The following is a 17,759-nucleotide window of genomic DNA, read 5'->3' on the forward strand; positions in this document are numbered from 1 at the left end:
AGGTGGGGCTGAGAGAGTTCTGAGAAAACTGTGACTAGCCCAAGGTCACCCAGCAGGAATGTCGGAGTGTGGAAACAAATCTGGTTCACCAGATAAGACTGCCGGCTCAAGTGGAGGAGTAGAGAATCAAACCCGGTTCTCCAGATCAGACTCCACCAGCTCTTAACCACACTGGCTCTCAAGAAAAGCAGGGTATAAAAACCAACTCTTCTTCTTTATACTCTAGTTACAGAACACATCTCTAAGAGCTCATCCACATGCCCTGCTCTATGCAGTCAGAACACCAATTTCTGAATGAGTGGGGCACTCAAGCCCACAACAAGGATTTTTGACAGTTCAAATGGCTGACCATGAACCATAGAAACCAGTGGAGCCCACGTACGCAGGTGACTGACCCATCACTGTGCCCTGGAAGAATGTCTAGTGAATTATAAGATGTACTGGCCAGCTTTTAATTGGCCTAGATTACAATATGGTGCATTTCCCATAATGCTCAAAATTAAGACTCTTTGCTCAGAAATGGCAGCCGGCAATCGGCATAATCCATAACTTTGTCCTCCTCTGCAACTTCACTATTTTTCTAGGACCTCTCTTGGGCAACCAGCTCTAGCAACTGATGAGACTTACCTGGACAAAAGTCTGGAAGCGGGAGTCTTTCTTCTGCCGTGACTTGATCACCTCCAGAGCGAAGGGCTGGTTACTGCAGAAGGTGGCAGTGGCTTGTTTCAATTTCTCCTCTCCTGCTCCACTGAACTGAGAAAAGAATTCAGGAAACCAAATGCTAGAGTGGCATGCAGAAAGACTATTACACAACAGCATCAGAACTGGCATGCACTGAAGCTGCTGTACAATTTGGGGGCAACATCAGACCCACAATGGGGTTGGCCAACACATCAGGGGAGATGTCCCAGTGCAACCCCTACGACCACTTTCCAAGCTGTTCAGTTATACTGGTAAGACATTTAAGTCCAGGGATTTCGGTAGTGTGTTAAATTCTGGATCCTCATAATGAACAACACGTGCGATACGCTGAAGACTCCCATGAACTTCCTAACCATAACTTATACAATCAGGATCAACTTATGCCCAGTAGAAATGGACCCAGACCAACATTTGGGTGGAATCATGGTATTCTTAGCTCAGATGTAGCTTCATGAACACTATCATTAGTACATTCCCATGATGCAACACTCCAATTATAAACTCTTGTTGAAGGACTGGAGTATGAACATTTTTTTCCCTTAAGCTATATCCTTGAAGCTCACCTGGTGTCTCGTCTAGTCTTCCTTAGGCACCAACCAAAACACCTCTCTCTGCTTGGGCTGTTAGCTAAAGGGTGTCTTCTTTTTAGATGTCTGACTGTCTGCTCCTAGCTCTGAGACTATCAGCATCACTTTAGACTGCTCTATTGTGTGCAATGTTGCGTTTTTACTGGCTGTTTGTATTGGCATCGTTTGATTGGGATTGTCTTACGTTTTCATTGGGTTGGGGTTATAAACTGTCTCAAGCAGTTATAAGCTGTCTCAAGCAGGTCTGGAGAAGCGGCGTGCACACCTTCCACATTTAAAAAAGATCTTCTTTAAAGAAAAGGAGGTCATGCACACCAAATGAGACCATAGCCTTAAAATGTCTAAGCTGGGTACATTCCCTGGTCTTTTTCATCACATCCAAGTTCTCCCTTAATTTCACTGACAACCTGGAAAAACAAACAAGTCCTCCCCCTTGCAGGTCACCTTTAAGGTAAACAAGTCATTTATTTGTTAATTGAATTTTTTAAAAACAGCACTCGGCTGGATAAATCCTCCGCAACAGAAATGAGAAAGACACCAGCTGAGCTCTTTTCATCTCCCACAATTGTGACTCCCCCAGCTCAATGTCATTCAGTTTCCAACTGAACATAATCAGATAATGACTTCTTTGACAAGACAAATTGGCAGGGCTGAACTGTGGCTCCTGCTTGCTGTTTCACTGCCAATCTTCTTACGAAAAAAAAAAGTTTTCAGAAGGAAACCGTGTGTGTGCGTGTGTGAATAAAATTCAGTTTACCCAAGTTAACAAGTCTTCTCCAATCTGATCAATAACGGATGTCTCGTTCCTTTTTCGCACGGCTTTCATCTGCTCGTTCAGCCCAGCTAATAGCAAAAAAAGAAGAAGAAGAAGAAAGAGACATTTTACCAGCATGGCTGGATGTGGGTCTACGGCCTCAACGTGTCTGATGATCTTCAAGACCCTTGAGCGTCTTCAGAATCACAACTGCACATGGAGGCATCCACTTCGGATCTCATCATCAATGTGAGAGGGGGAAAAATTGCATTCGTACCACAGAGCACCCTAAAGAAGGCTTACAATCTGATACTCCCTACCCCAACTCTTGACATTTGGGCTGCAGCCTTCTATCAACTACTGCCTTCATGAGCTGGGGGTGGGGGAGAGGGGTAGGGAACAACAAACACACATCTCCTGCTCCTATCTGACCCCCTATGCCACGGGAAACAAAATATGCAGACCTGCCTTCTGAAAATTCACAGATTTTAAAAATTAAATCAACATTTTGCAAAATGGATTCACTTCATTCTGAAAGCACAATTTATTTATTTGCTGTAGATTCAGAAAGGAGTAGTGCTTTTTGTAGTCTGGGGACAAGTATTCAACATAATTTGAAAGCCCGCTCTTCAGAGATGCACACTGCATCCTCATTCTACACTGTGTTCACTGTTAGCAGTCACAGGGTTGTTCTGAGTACAGGTCTGGAAATCTTCACAGCCTACACACACACAGGCTGGAGGAAACTAGACACAAGATGGGGAAATCAGTGAACTTAAGGCCTACGAACAGGTAGCCATGTCATCTGCCTGAGTGGCATGGAGATGTCCACTGTGTTGGCATTTGTTTTACTTTGGTCCAATGGTCCAAGATGCTGGCTCATCCTGTCAATACTCTTGACTTGGCAGAGAGAAAAACAGATGACCTCACTCACCGTGGAGCTGAAGGATCTCCTCCAGATTTGAAAATATATTCCTCAAATCAGAGGCAGGCAAGATCCCTTCACGGGACACCCGCTGGTAGAAGACCTGATCGAGGACTTTCAGTGTACGGACATGAGCACGCTCGGTGTAGAACAACTCTGGAGGCAATGAGAGACAGAATGGCTGTAACACCTTTGTGTAAGAAATTAAACATGAACAGCTTAACTTAAGCAGCTTCGGTTCAAAGGACAGCGTTTGCCAGGAGCAAGGGAGCTGAGCAGTTTAGGGGCAGACTTCATTGACAGCTACAAAAGAACTCTGGAGGCCACGAGACACAGAATGGCTGTGATGCTTTTGTCTAAAGAACTAAACACACAGGAGTAACTCACTGTTTAAATTTAGGAAGTGGGACACAATTTGCCAGAAGCCAGGGAACTGAGCAGTTTAGGAGCACACATCACTGACAGTTACAATCTACCTTGAGTATTCTCTAAGAAAGGCAGGCTGCAAATAAACAATAAACTTGAAATTTCAGTCATTTAGATCCATGAGAAATCTCTGATTTGAATGCTGCTTGTTGCCTTTGGAAGATTGTGAGGAATAAGAAGCTAAACACTGTTAACCCTTGCAAATGACTGAACAAGCAATAAAGACGAAGAGGTACTGATTCTACTCTTGATCCCAAGAAACAGGTCTGCCCCTTCTAGACCTCTGATTTTACAGAAGGGGTTATACATCCACAGGCCTTCAGAAAAATTCTGTTTCCTAAGAAGCTACACTGCTTTCCATCAACCTGGAAAGCCTTTAAACGTTCAGCAAATTGCGGGAGGCACAGAGAATCTCTGAAGCAGCAGAAAAACACATCTTCTTGTACCATCCAGCCCCCCCCCCCCCCAGTTAAGGTCACTTCCCAATTCCTCTGTTCTCTGTACCTCCACCTGCAATGATGAGGAAGGTGCCTGCCAGTGATGCCTCCACTTTGGAATGCCCCCCTCCCCTGCATTGGCAGCTGCCCTGTCACCTACCTTACTGTCCTTTATTCATCATTTGCATTCATTTAAAACATTTCTATTCCATCTTTGGACACTGAGCCAGCAACCATTAAAATATGTCAAATATTCAAAACAGCATTTAAAAAACAAATACATGTAAAACAAACACACCCACAGGGAGGAGGGCTAACAAGATCTAGTGCGAGATTTAGCCAAACAAAATGGAAGGCAATAGAAAGAGACAGACAAGTCTCCCTTGGGAAGGAATTAGGTGTGACAGTCAAGAAGGCCCTTTCTCAGGGTGCCACCCGTCTAGCCTCAGACGGTAGGGGTGCTTGAAGCTGGGCCTTCAAAGGCGACTGGGAGGTCCCACACCCAAAACATTTCTCTTTACCTGGGGTACCTGGGCCTTTTAAGTGGTTTTATGGCCTGCTACTAGCCTGAGAGTTATTTTTAATGATACTGTCCTGAGCATCTTGGGCTTTTGGCTTGTTCTACTTAATTTTTTAAAAAATACTGATACCTTTTCCTGATTTTTATGATTTGTATTGCATTATTGTTTTTACCTTGTGAGTTACCTTGAGCCCTGAAGAAGGGGCATATGTACATTTTCTGAACAAACTAAATGCACAAACCAAAGACAAGGCCTGGCCCCGACCAGCTTACCATTAATAACTTCCTGGCGTTTGATCTCATAGGGCTTGAGGCTGTGCAGCACCTCCCGGCTCACCAGCTGCTGCCAGTTGGGCAGGTCTGTCTCCAGGTCAACGACAAACAGCTCGTCTTCACTCTGGTTATCTCCAGCGCCCACACTCTCCATCCTAGGAGGAGGGAACAGTCCTTTACGTTTAGGAAGGGACTTCCCGGCAGGGCGAAGAGGAAAAGAGTCTAGTGGCAAAACACTCGGGGGATTTCATCAACAAGCCTGTCTTATGGTCAGAAATGTAATGTGGTTTGTGACCTTTCCAGGGAACTGCTGAGCTTCTGGAGAAAGCCTTATCTGTCATTACCTCAGCGTGTTTCCTTATAAATATCTGGTAAAAATGAGGAAGTGGCTTATCTAAGCGAACAGTGTAGGTCAGTGGTGGCGAACCTTTGGCACTCCAGATGTTAAGGACTACAATTCCCATCAGCCCCTGGGAACACCCAATTGGCCATGCTGGCAGGGGCTGATGGGAATTGTAGTCCTTAACATCTGGAGTGCCAAAGGTTCGCCACCACTGGTGTAGGTCAACAAAAAGAGGCAGAGATCTCTCCTTTCAATGACAGCATCCAGATGAAAGGGAAAAAAAGAAACAACAGAGCTTCCCAATCCATCCATATTTAAGCAAGATAGATGCTGTGATCCACACTGCACATTTATGGAGCAAAGGTACCACAGAAATGAGATAGGGACGTCTTGAGAGTGGTTTGGCTCACACTGTACCTCGGTATCAAAGCATAACTTCTCATTAATTTGACAGGATTCGTGACTCTCCCTGTCTGGAGGGCACCAAATATCTAAGCTATGAGCAAAGGCATTTTGGTTCAGAGCGCTAAGGCGCACGACTAATTCAAGCAACCCCGACAATACCTTTAAACACAGCCATACTTGCACTCACTTGCGGAAAGACTTTGGAGTTCCCAAATCTGCTAACCTAAAAGAGACATAAAGTCGTTACTAAATGCAACTCTTGCACCACTGTCCAAAATAAAGTTCTAGGCACCGCCTAAATTTCTTATTAAATCAGCAGAGCTGTATCCATGTCCCATGAGTGGGAAGACTTCTCTGCCATTATATTTCCAGGTTTTTAAGTTTTGTTGACGGCCCCCGCCCCAAGATTGGCCAACTGTGCTTTGAAAGACGCACCTGTCAAGCTCTCCCTCTTCTTCCTGCAAATGGTCCAGGGGAGGAGAAGGGAAATCGAAGATGGGGTTTGGCGTGCGAGGTGTGCCATCCATGGAGTCACTACAAGACGGAGCTTCTCCAACTGTCTTTGATCCTAAAAAACACAGGGGATTAAGGCAGCATGTCTCAACTGTTGTAAGCCACAACCATGTTCTAAACCAGTGGTTCCCAAACTTATTTGGCCTACCGCCCCCTTTCCAGAAAAAATATTACTTAGCGCCCCCTGGAAATTAATTTTTTTAAATTTTAATAGAAATTAAACAGAAAGATATATGTATTAATGTTTCTACCTGTGGCCATCACCGCCCCCCTGGATCGCTGCAGCACCCACCAGGGGCGGTGGCGCCCACTTTGGGAATCACTGTTCTAAACTGACGAGATCTGCTCCGATATTTCCCACCCACCAAGCTCCTCTGTGCCACTTCACTGACAGCAAGAGGAAACTGAGACTGCAGACATTTGTGACCTGCAACTCCATGATGACCTGATCTGGATGGCCCAGGCTAGCATGATCTTGCCAGATCTCAGAAGCTAAGCAGGGTCAGCCCTGGTTAGTACTCGGATGAGAGACTGCCAAGGAAGACGAGGTTCATGGCACGAAGGCAGGCACAGCAAACCACCTCTGTTAGCCTCTCACCTTGAAAACCCTACTGAATTGCCGTAAGTCAGCTGTGACCTGACACCACATTACACCCACAACTCCAAGAGATTTCTGTGGTCACAATGAGAATCTCGGGCAATGGTTTAACTTTTTCAGCCCCGTTTAATGGCAGGAAGCTGGGGGGAAGGGCTGTAGGGAGCAGAATAGCCATGTACCAGCACGTTTGCCCTCCCCGGGACACTTACCCGGCGGCTGCCCATCCCTCAGCCCCACGATGCAACACCCTGAAGTTTGAACTGTGGCAGGGCTGCACTGGGGTCCCAATGGGATGTCAGTGTGGGGAACAGGTGGGCTGGGGCGTTTCCAGGCACAGAGCTAACCTTAGTTGATTCCCTCCCAGAGTTTAGGGCTGGGAGTGCTGTGCCCCCCGGCCCTTGGATTTACGCCACCCTTTTGATGGAGTAAGTCTTGAAAGCCCTATAGGGCTTTCCGGCATCTGGGGAGTTTCAGAGCTTTTTCTTGCTACCCAAGCTGCCAAAAAGCCCTCTTGGTCGTGGAAGGGTGGCCTCGTGTCCTGCCTCTTCCAGCGCTGGATGGGGCTGCCCGCCTTCAACACTCATGCTGTGCAGCCAGCATGTCCCACCTGCAGCGCAGGTTTAAAAGGATGTCTTCTTACCTGTTTCACTGTCCTTACTCCCTTCCTGGGAAGAGAAGGTCCCAGCTGCAAGTGGGGACACGGGGTTAGCAGGGGAGTAGGGTACATCCGTGCTGTCGCCGGAGCCGCTCTGGCGCATCTTTCCAGGATCCAGTGGCTCTGGGCTGATCGAGGAAGGTGAGGATAAGTGCTTTGGGTGGCGCTGCTTCTGCAGCTCCATGGCTCTGCCTACTGGAGAGACACGGAGAGATCAGCTGTGTTGCTCTCACTTAACTGAGGCACCTGGATCTTGAAGATTCAGGGCAGAAGAACTGCACTCATGATAGTTGAACAAGAGGCATACAGGGGTAGCTACAGCTACAGAAATCGTCAGGGGTAGGGTAAACAGTCTCTTTCCGGGAAGGGCAGGAAGTCAACTAGAAAAGGAACATTTCTCTCCATTAGACATACTTGCATAGCTATCATGGCGGCTCGGCCTCCTTGGGGGTCCCAGGATATTGGGAAAGACTCTTCTCTTCTTTTCATCCCCTTCCTTCTCCTTCTTAATACTTTGCTGATAGTTGAAAAGGAAACAAAACAGAAGATGTGAGGGCAAGCCTTCCATATTTAGTCCTACGGAAGACATTTTCATTAATCGCTCAAAATTGTCAGGTGTCTTTGCAGGAGGTTTTATAATTCTGTCCTTCTGTTTGTTCAATACTGCCCATGAATGCTTTACGTATGGGGGAAAGCAAGCTCTTGGTACAAAAAGAGGCATGCCTGGCACAAGCCATTATAGTACCAACCGAAGACATCCCCTCTCATTCACTGTTCTGAAGCATGATTCACTGTGATGTTCTTCTATGCATATTGAAATTAACAGGAGCCACAGAAGAGTTCTGCTCCCATAATGACACGATGCACATGCTGCATCGCACAGACTCAAGACAAAGCTGCCTCCTCTCAGAAGAAAAGGAACTGCCGGAAGGATGGTGCAGCTGCTAAGGGCGCAACCTCAAGAAGAAAATCAGAAGTTTGGATTTACACCCCACCTTTCTCTTCTGCAAGGAGACTGAAGGCGGCTTATAGAAACCTTTTCCTTCCTCTCCCCACAACAGACACCTTGTGAGGTAGGTGAGGCTGAGAGGGTTCTGGAGAACTGTGACTAGCCCAAGGTCACCCAGTAGGCTTCATGTGGAGGAGCAGGGAAACAAATCCAATTCTCCAGATTAGAGTCCACCGCTCTTAACCACTACACCATGCTAGCTCTCAAGTTTCTCAGATGCGCACCTCCAAGAGATACATGGTGCACGGGTGAGCACATGGCTTCAGCTCTCAACTGGATGCAGATAATTGAAATGACTGTCTGAACACAACAGGCTGGACACATTCAAGTGTCCCGCATGGGTTTGAACACATGTGAACACACGACACAATTCAACTGAGAAACAGTGTGGTCTTGTGGTTAGAGTATCAGACTAGGATCTGGGAGAATCAGGTTCACATCCCTGCTCTGCCATGGAAGCTTGCTGGTTGTTGGTGTGAGGATAAAATGGAGGACAGGAGTATTAAATAAGCCACTGTGGCTTCCCATGGATGGGAAAGGTACTGAGCAAATTAAGTAAATAGATGTTAAAAAAAAACCTCACTTCCTTCTGAGGAAGTCCCATATCCCCAAATATGCCAGGAAATTCACTGGGCAACTGGAAGCCGGTCACACACTTAGCCCACCCTTCCCAACAGGGTTGCTATGAAATGTGGGGCAGGGGGAACGGATTGGTCTTATCAGACAGAACAGTATTCTGACTACAGTCACGCCACTATTACCTTGATCTTTGGCAGGAACCCGATCCGCCCCCGCTTGTGATCTAGATTCCGGGGCTCTTTGACTCTCACACCGAGGTGTTTCATGTAGGCAAGAACAACATACTGCACAGCTGAACTGTAGGAAAGACCAAACAGGACATGTAAAGGACACAAACATCAGTATTGATAGAAGAAGACGTCGACGAGGAGAAGTTTTGATTTATATCCCCCTTTCTCTCCTGTAAGGAGACTCAAAGGGGCTTACAATCTCCTCCGCCGCCCCCCGCCCCCCCCACAACAAACACCCTGTGAGGTCTGTGGGGCTGAGAGAGCTCAGAAGAACTGCGACTAGCCCAAGATCACCCAGCTGGTATGTGTTTGAGTGCACAAGCTAATCTGGTTCACCAGATAAGCCTCTACAGCTCAAGTGGAGTGGAGAATCAAACCCGGTTCTCTAGATTAGAGAGCACCTACTCTTAACCACTACACCATGCTGGACAGAGAGATGGAAGATGGTGGATTAACAAACGCTTACTTTTTACTTTATTCAAATTTATTTCTCTGGTATAGAAGCAGTAATATCTATACCAACAAGCCACAAAACCTTGGTAAGATCTCTCTCGAAAATTACACGCTTTCTTCAGTCATGTGGGTTTTCTAGGGGAATTTAAACTAGATTTTTTCCCCTAGAGAACTTTAAGCAAAAGTTTCTGATATACCAAACATAGTATGACCTTTCTTTTTACCTTTTTTAAAAGCCAAAAATGTTTATTAAAAGATTAAGACAAGTCCCAAAAGTTGGTACTGATACTTTGAGGGATCACAACAATTTGATGCGAACAATTCCCGTTTATATAGACAGTGAATGATGAAAACATTTATGAACAAATGACCTAAAACCATTTTTCTGGCTTTACCTTCAATAAGAGATGTTAGGGAAGGTACTAAACAGAAACCCATGAAATTCTTCAGGGAATGATATACTTTGACAGTTTAACTTAAGCTACTAAAACCTTCTACAACCCACTGTGGTCTCATTAAGTTTACATGGATGGTTTAACTAATGCAGGTGTATCACTAATTATTAGTTTTTCTAGAAAATTAACCCCAGGATCTTTTTACTTATTTTTAGTAGGCAAAATGTGAGGGGTACCTCATGTTAATGTTCTGTTTTTTATGGAGAAGTATTAAAAAGCTGTCCGATCTGCATTTCTTAAAAAAAAATATTTTCTTTATTGAAAGGTCAACATAAAGAACAAAAACATATATTATGGTAGTATATTTATTTATTTATTTATTTATTTATTTATTTATTTATTTATTTATTTATTTATTTATTTATTTATTTATTTCATTCATTCATTCATTCATTCATTCATTCATTCATTCATTCATTCATTCATTCATTCATTCATTCATTCATTCATTGGATTTATTAGCCGCCCTCCCCCAGTAGCAAGGAGATTTCTCCTTTGTTATAAATATTTCTAATTGTGTAATCTTAGACAAAATGAATGTGATTCTTTTTCTACAACAGAAGAAGTGAAGTTTCGTTAATTATTAAATCATTAGAATAGGAGAAAGAAATATCACACATTGTGATTAAAATCTTCTTATTAGTTGGATCATCAATGACCTGCATTTCTGACTCCCTTATTTTTAAGACCAGCTGCAGCAACACGAAATTCAGAGAACACTCAGGAGTGACATAGGAAGGGAACTCAAGGGTAGCAAAATGAAATTTTAGTCAAAATCTAGTTGAGCTGGAACTTCACAGCACACAAGAAGCACCAGAGAACTTTTAAAGCTACAGAAAGGGAGAAGGTCCATCTCTTTTTGGGAATATATCCTTTATATACTGACTTCCCCAGGTTCAATCCCTCATGCCTTTGGTTAGGACAGTGGTTCTCAACCTGTGGGTCAGGACCCTTTTGGGGGGTCGAACGACCCTTTCACAGGGGTTGCCTAAGTCTCTCTGCATCAGTGTTCTCCATCTGTAAAATGGATAAATGTTAGGGTTGGGGGTCACCACAACATGAGGAATTGGGGTCACGGCATTAAGAAGGTTGAGAACCACTGGATTAAGAGGATATCAGGCAGCAGGGTTGGGTAACGTGGGCACCTGAATCTCTGGAGAGACACTGCTACTCAGAGTGAAAAGCACACAGCCATATGATATGAGAGAGGACTCCGTAACAGAGATGCTAACATGGTGTTTGCAAGCACAGCCGGTAGAGGGCACCCTCCACCTGTTAAGAATGCGCAACTTCCATTAGCTTTAGCAGAATTGTGATCAACACACTATAATCCTGTTCTGTTACCTCTTTTCTTCTTCAACGGGCTGGGAGGTCATCCTGCAAAGGAAAGAAGCAGACTCAGCAAATTAGAAGCCATCACAACCGGTATATCCTTTTTTGAAGCTTGGCTTTCTATGATTGGTTTTTCAAGCTGCACGGCCACGGTCTGATAGTTTGAGTTCCTAACATTTCACCAGCATCTTCTGGCATCTTCAGAGGCCTGTCATGGTGAGTGTGCCACACACAGAGAAACACATTTTACCGTCACAGATACAGGAGAAATGTTAGGAACTGACAGGGCGCACAGCCTGGAAAACCCACGGCAGCCAGTGGATTCTGGCCGTGGAAGCCCACCACAACACAATCTGGACTTTGTCTCTGACGGCTCACATCAAGCCCACCATGACACCTGGGCAGTCTAAAGAAGAAGTCTTTTGAGGAACTGATGGTAGCAAATCTCAGCAAAATTCAAATCTCAACAACCTGACTGTCATCCTTTCCTTCTTTCAAGCGCCTGTGAGTTGAGCAATAAACAAGGAGCTTTATTTCTTCAAAATCTGGCTGAGAGATAGTCACAACTCTTGGATCTCTATCCACCAACAAGTAGGGAACTGTATTATCTTTTGTTATGAGAGAAGGCAGCTTAGTTAAAATAGGGGCTGTCCATTGATCATGATATGAATTACAATGAGGGCATTCCAAAATCATGTGAGATAGAGAGTCAACCTTTTTCAGTTTGGGCAGGTTATGATATCTCCCAGATAAGAGTAGCGAAGGTGCCGCGTTCAAACATGCAAGCATGAATCCTCTACGATACCGAGAGACTGTTAGGTTTCTAATGTAAGCGATCTTCTGAAGATACCAGCCACAGATGCAGGCAAAATGTCAGGAGAAAATGCTACTGGAATATGGCTACACAGCCTGGAAAACCCACAACACCCAAGTGATTCTGGCAGTGAAAGCCTTCGACAATACGTGGCTTACATCGTTCGCCTCTCCTCCTCTTTTATCTTCACAACACCACTGTGTGGTAGGTTAAAGGTGAGAACATAAGAACATAAGAACAAGCCAGCTGGATCAGACCAAAGTCCATCTAGTCCAGCTCTCTGCTACTCACAGTGGCCCACCAGGTGCCTTTGGGAGCTCACATGTAGGATGTGAACGCAATGGCCTTCTGCGGCTGTTGCTCCCGATCACCTGGTCTGCTAAGGCATTTGCAATCTCAGATCAAGGAGGATCAAGATTGGTAGCCATAAATCGACTTCTCCTCCACGTATCTGTCCCACGGTCACCTAGCAAGCTTCCACGGCAAGAGTGGGGATTCAACCCTGGCTCTCCCAGACTTGGGCCGGATGTTCTAACCACGACAGGCTCTTTCCAGTTTGCCCTATCCTCTCGTGCCTCTCAATTTACTTACGCTTATGGCTGCAACACCACTCTGTGGCAATAATTCCATTAACTGTAGATATTTACACTGGGCATTGAGTATTTGTGGACCCCGTCCTCTATCCCAGAGACCTGGAGCCTCTGAACTAAAGTGGACGGGTGGACGTTTGGCCAGGAGAGTCGTGTCACACTTGAACACAGCTGTTCCTGGATTCATCAAGCTGCTTCCCCTGCTTAGAGGAGAGTGAGCAACTGCGTCCACCAAACGCATCATACTTACAACACTTCTTCAATTTTGGTCAGGATCTGCTCCGCACATGCTCGCTCCCTCTCCAGCGCAGCTCGGTCCCGAAAGCGTTCTGCATCCAGTCTGGTCAGCTCCCCTTCTGCCAGAGTCAACCCCATGCTGCGTTTCTGTCTAAATACACAGAAGGAAACAGCGGCCCGGGGGTGGGGGGTGGAGGAGCAAAGAGGACTAAGGTCATTCTCTCTTCCCTCAAGGAAGTCAACATGTGCCTTAGAAGAAGAGGAGGAGTTTGGATTTATGCCCCACCTTTCTGTCCTGCAAGGAGACTCAAGATGGCTTACAAGCGCCTTTCCCTTCCTCTCCCCACAACAGATACCTTGTGAGATAGGTGGGGCTGAGAGAATTCCAAAGAACTGTGACTGGCCCAAGTTCACCCAGCAGGAGTGGGGGAGTGGGGAAACAAATCCAGTTCACTAGACAAGAGTCCGCCACTCATGTGAAGGAGTAGGAAATCAAACCCAGTTCTCCAGATTGGACTCCACTGCTCTTAACCACTACACTAAGCTGACTCTAACAAGCTTACGAGCAAGCATTTCTCTTCGTATTACTATCAAGCAGATGCCTGCACCTCGGACTTCAAGTTGCAGAAAGCAGACGCTAACAGGAGTGTTAAATTAAACAGCACAAACTCCACAGCTGCAGCATCACAAAGTCCATTTTTGAGACCTGAAGTAGTGAACAATGAACTGCAGCGCTCCCTGAACCATTTATTTTTGCAGAGGAGAAGCAGAACAACTGGTGGCTAAGAGACAGCGTGCTAACAGAGCTCCCTGTGCCCACGCCAACCAGGCTGTCGAGTCACCAGATGTGCACAGCACTATCCACACCAGGATGTAAAAGCTGGTTATCAAGGGGTCACTCAGCATAAACCTCACAGAAATGAGTGACCAGGCGACAAGGCTACCCAGGCCTGTTTGATGATGAACTTGAAAACCTTCACTTGAGCTGGCTGAAGCCAGAAAATCAACCCATTTAACTTAACTCCTGAAGGTTTGGAGGGCAAACAGAATTGCCATTATGCACCTGCTCTGTGTGGCAATTAAAAAAAAAAACTCAAGAGGAAGGGCTGAAGCCACATGGGGGAGAGGCCAAACTATCTCAACAATGCTGGAAGTCAAGAAGATCCTGTTAGGGTGGCCTGTGCTGGCACACTCCCAGATCTGAAACCCAGACACCTGCAAAGAAGAGCCAGGGTTATCCTCAGAAGCAAAGGCTGTTTCTGCACAGCCAAGGGAGAGAGCCTGTATCGGCATTAAACATGCCGATGAAGGCTCTGGGGCCATTCACACAAACGGCCCCATGGGATGCGCAGCTGTTGGAGCAAGCTCCGCACAGCCGCGCATTCCCCTCCTCTCCCCTCCCCTCCCCGGCCCCAAACGCCTCCTTACCTTCTGCTGGCAGGTGTCGCTCTGCTGCCTCTCTGAGGAGGCCAGGGGACACGCCCCCATGGCCAGAGCGACAACTGAAGCACCGGAGGCAAGGGGATGTGTTCCCTTCCCTCCTCAGAGCACCAGCAGAAGGTAAGGAGGCGTCTGGGGCCGGGGAGGGGAGGGGAAATCGCCGGCTTCCACCTGCTGCTGTTCGCATGGCAGTGGATGGAAGCCAGCGTTTGCAGAAAAAGAGTTTTGAAAACACCATTTTAGCGGGAACAGAGCACCGCTGCATCGATTTGGCAGCAGCGCCAGTGCGAACGGTCCCCACCAAAACGGTGTTTTACCAGGCTGAAGCAGCTGCTTTCAGCCCGTGCAGAAACCGCCAAAGAGAGCCAACTGGCTACTAGAAGAATGAACGTTTACCTGAAATCTTCAAGGTGCCTCTGGACCTCAGGAAAGACTTTCTCTTGCATAGTTTGGATGTAGTGGCGATGTAGCTCTTCAGGAATTAATTCTAACCTCCTTTTTTCTGCAGATTAAGGAGGAGAAAGCAGGCGGTCACATCAAAAAAGAAAACATCAGCCTTAATTACACTGCTGTGGCCATTGCTTCATGTTCTGCAGCATGGATTTATTACATTTTTTTTGCTAAAAGCACTTATAGAATACCTTTCCTGTGAGGCTCCTGACAGACTTCAGAATACCACAGTTGGCTCCCAACCCAGCGGCTGCATGATTTAGCAACCCACATCATGGCTTGCATTACGCAAACACTGGCACTGTCCACTGGCCTCTCTACCTCAACATGCACACTGTGACTCCTCCCAGAAGGTCTGGTGAAGAAACAGCACTTCTCAACATAAAAGTCTCTCAAAAAGCATTTGCCATGCAAGATTCTAAAGAACTTTACCTAGATCTGCAGAAATTTCATCCGGAACTGGGACCCTCAGATTCTGCAATAATAAAAGTACAATTGAAATGAATTAGGAAAAAAACCCCTTAAATTCTGTGGACTCAAACTAGGCATTTGCTTTACCCTCTTACACCCTTCTTTCAAAATGGCCCCAAGTCACATTTCAGGGTGTCATGTGAGAATGCCCAAGCGCACGAGGGTCAGCAACCATATGAACTTCTAGTAAGCTCACAGTTCCTCGGAGCAAGTCTACCTTAGACATTTGAGGGGTCAAATTTATTCTGCCTGAATGTGAGCATTTGGTTTCAGAGCACTTATGACACTCAAAAGCCAAAGGATATTCCTTCAAGACCACCAGGTCGAGCAGGACAAGGCACAACTAGCTGCAGTTTGAAAGAGGTACAGAGAGATCAATCGCGCGTCTGTTTGGAGACCTACCGATGCTCGCTCCAGGAAGAACTGATTAAACTCTGTGAAAACACGACGGGTCTCTTTGGTGTTGGTTTGCTTGTACAGGTCCGCAAAAAGATAGCAAAGCTACGTGGGGGAAAAAAAGTAATCATAGTATCGGAAGCACAGGGAGAAGGACACAGTTCTAGAGGTGAATGTCTCCTTTAGACTTTCAGTGGTGTTTTCAAAAGACTGATAGAGCCATGATCTCAGACTGGAGCACCTCTGCAATCTACACTTCCTTGGAGAGACCCAGTTAGGACGAAGACTGAGAGGAGGTCAACACTAACAAGAAGTGGTTGTTTAATTGCACTCTGCATCACACGTATAATTTCCGCAGGGAAAAAACCCAGAATTCTCCCCTCCCAACTAAAGCATTCACCACTGCATTAATAGTGTCTAGAGCTGTGTTATATGGGGCCCCAGAGTTACACCCACACCGCAGAAGCGCTTGTAAGCTGACACCTTACCAGTGAAGCAGGGTCAAACTGGGACACAACATGGTGCAGGAAGACAGCCAGGTGAGCCGGACGAGATTTCAGCAACTCTATGTTTTGGAAACAGCTGCTGCACTGCCCGTTGATCTGTACGAAGAGGCGAGACGTTATCTGAAATGGCCCCTAGCAGATGCACAGTCCCCTGTTTTCCCCCTCAGGGAAAGCTAGATGCAAGTTTGCTTCCTGTTCTTCTCATGCTGGTCTGTAGTTTTAACTTAGATTTCCACACAAGGCAGATCTAACTAAATATAAATTAGGAGCACATTCCAGCTCTCCCCCAATCCACAAAGGCAGAGTCAGACAAAAGGCCTTCAAAGAATGTAGCTGAGATAGTGCATTAGTAGTGCTAAAAGCTAATTAAGCAAGGAAAGTCAATAAGACCAATAACTTCTGCCAGGTCGCAAATTGCTGAGCTAGAGGAAGAGGGGGCAGCCATCAGGACAGAACCCCAAACACAATTTTTACAGAGTAAAGTCAATCACATCGATGAATTCCCTGAACAGGTTTTAGTAGCTGTGGTCTGAACAATTTTCTGTTGAAAGTTGGCCTATAAATGTCCCACACAAACAAAAAAGGTTCCAGAGGCAAACTGTTTAACCTCTCAAAAGCTCCGAGGGGCAGGAAAACATTCCATTACTACAGGGCTTTGAGACAAGCAACCAGCAAAGAATCTTTAAAACATTCACCTGTTCATGTTCCGCATCAAAATCGTCATCCTCTGCTCCTATGATTGGAGGTGCTATGCGAGAAGAGGGACTTCCAATACTGGACTGAGAATCCTGGGGTTGTCAAATGAAGAAAAATAGGTAATTACTCAGATTAGCCTTCTGGTCTGGAGAAGTTAGCAAAAACATATACAGTAAAAGCTTTATGTGGCACTTTTCTCCCTCTTTCATAATATTAGAACAAGGGGTCATCTGCTGAAAGGTGGCTGAGCTTTGCTGGAGGAGCTTGTGTGTAGGGTAAGAGCAGCTCTTATGCTGCAAACCAACAATGCTACCCTCTGAAACTGCAAAAATCCAGGAACTGAGACTGAAATGCCACTTGCAGCTTCAACATTCAAAAATAATTAGATCGTAAAGAAAAAACTCATGGGGAAAACAGTGTTTGCTAGCAGAAAAACTACCACAAAATGGTCATGACAGTTCCTTACAGAATCTTGAATCTCACTCTTCTCTGGGCTCTCCTCCAGATAGATCCGCTCCTTTGGGCCACTCCGGGGACTCTGGGAAGAAGAAAAGACCAGTTCGGCTCACTGCTTACTCAGTCAAAAAAAAAAAGGGTGTTTATTCATGATCACATGAATAAACATATATACATAAATACATATATACACACACATAAACATATTGTTATACATATGAATGTATAGCCAGTAACCACCAAAGTCTGAGCACCAATTGTCGGACTCCTTATAGTTTTCTTAAATTGCAACTGTCTGTCACTGAGGATTTCCAGAGCTCCTGTTTGGAGGGGGTTTTTTGTTTAAAAAGAAGGGTCAGGTCACAGCTAAGTTATGGCAACTTTGTAGGGTTTTGAAGGCAAGAGAAACTCAGAGGTGGCTTGCCACTGTCTGCCTTTGCGTAGTGGGCTTTGACGTCCTTGGCAGTCTCCCGTCCAAATACTAACCAGGGTGTGGACCCTGCAAAG

General features: G+C 45.8%; 1 protein-coding gene across 7 annotated transcripts in view; it reads right to left on the reverse strand.

Moving 5' to 3' along the window:
• Nucleotides 1-17,759, reverse strand: part of ARHGEF12 (Rho guanine nucleotide exchange factor 12) — a 101,799-nt gene that overhangs the window by 18,450 nt on the left and 65,590 nt on the right. For 5 of the 7 annotated variants that reach the window (XM_048511990.1, XM_048511989.1, XM_048511986.1 and 2 more), the window contains 17 exons: nucleotides 17,263-17,334; nucleotides 16,796-16,888; nucleotides 16,083-16,196; nucleotides 15,601-15,699; nucleotides 15,160-15,202; nucleotides 14,674-14,779; nucleotides 12,851-12,988; nucleotides 11,209-11,241; nucleotides 8,909-9,023; nucleotides 7,553-7,655; nucleotides 7,124-7,333; nucleotides 5,808-5,940; nucleotides 5,560-5,595; nucleotides 4,625-4,779; nucleotides 2,978-3,124; nucleotides 2,047-2,132; nucleotides 628-753 (listed from right to left, as the gene is read on the reverse strand). In XM_048511990.1, the coding sequence (XP_048367947.1) occupies nucleotides 628-753; nucleotides 2,047-2,132; nucleotides 2,978-3,124; nucleotides 4,625-4,779; nucleotides 5,560-5,595; nucleotides 5,808-5,940; nucleotides 7,124-7,333; nucleotides 7,553-7,655; nucleotides 8,909-9,023; nucleotides 11,209-11,241; nucleotides 12,851-12,988; nucleotides 14,674-14,779; nucleotides 15,160-15,202; nucleotides 15,601-15,699; nucleotides 16,083-16,196; nucleotides 16,796-16,888; nucleotides 17,263-17,334 (1,809 nt within the window). The remainder of the gene's footprint in view (nucleotides 1-627; nucleotides 754-2,046; nucleotides 2,133-2,977; nucleotides 3,125-4,624; nucleotides 4,780-5,559; nucleotides 5,596-5,807; nucleotides 5,941-7,123; nucleotides 7,334-7,552; nucleotides 7,656-8,908; nucleotides 9,024-11,208; nucleotides 11,242-12,850; nucleotides 12,989-14,673; nucleotides 14,780-15,159; nucleotides 15,203-15,600; nucleotides 15,700-16,082; nucleotides 16,197-16,795; nucleotides 16,889-17,262; nucleotides 17,335-17,759) is intronic. The other 2 variants (XM_048511987.1, XM_048511988.1) reach the window with 2 other exon arrangements.

Source organism: Sphaerodactylus townsendi, linkage group LG12 (genome assembly GCF_021028975.2).
Source record: "Sphaerodactylus townsendi isolate TG3544 linkage group LG12, MPM_Stown_v2.3, whole genome shotgun sequence".
NCBI lineage: Eukaryota > Metazoa > Chordata > Lepidosauria > Squamata > Sphaerodactylidae > Sphaerodactylus > Sphaerodactylus townsendi.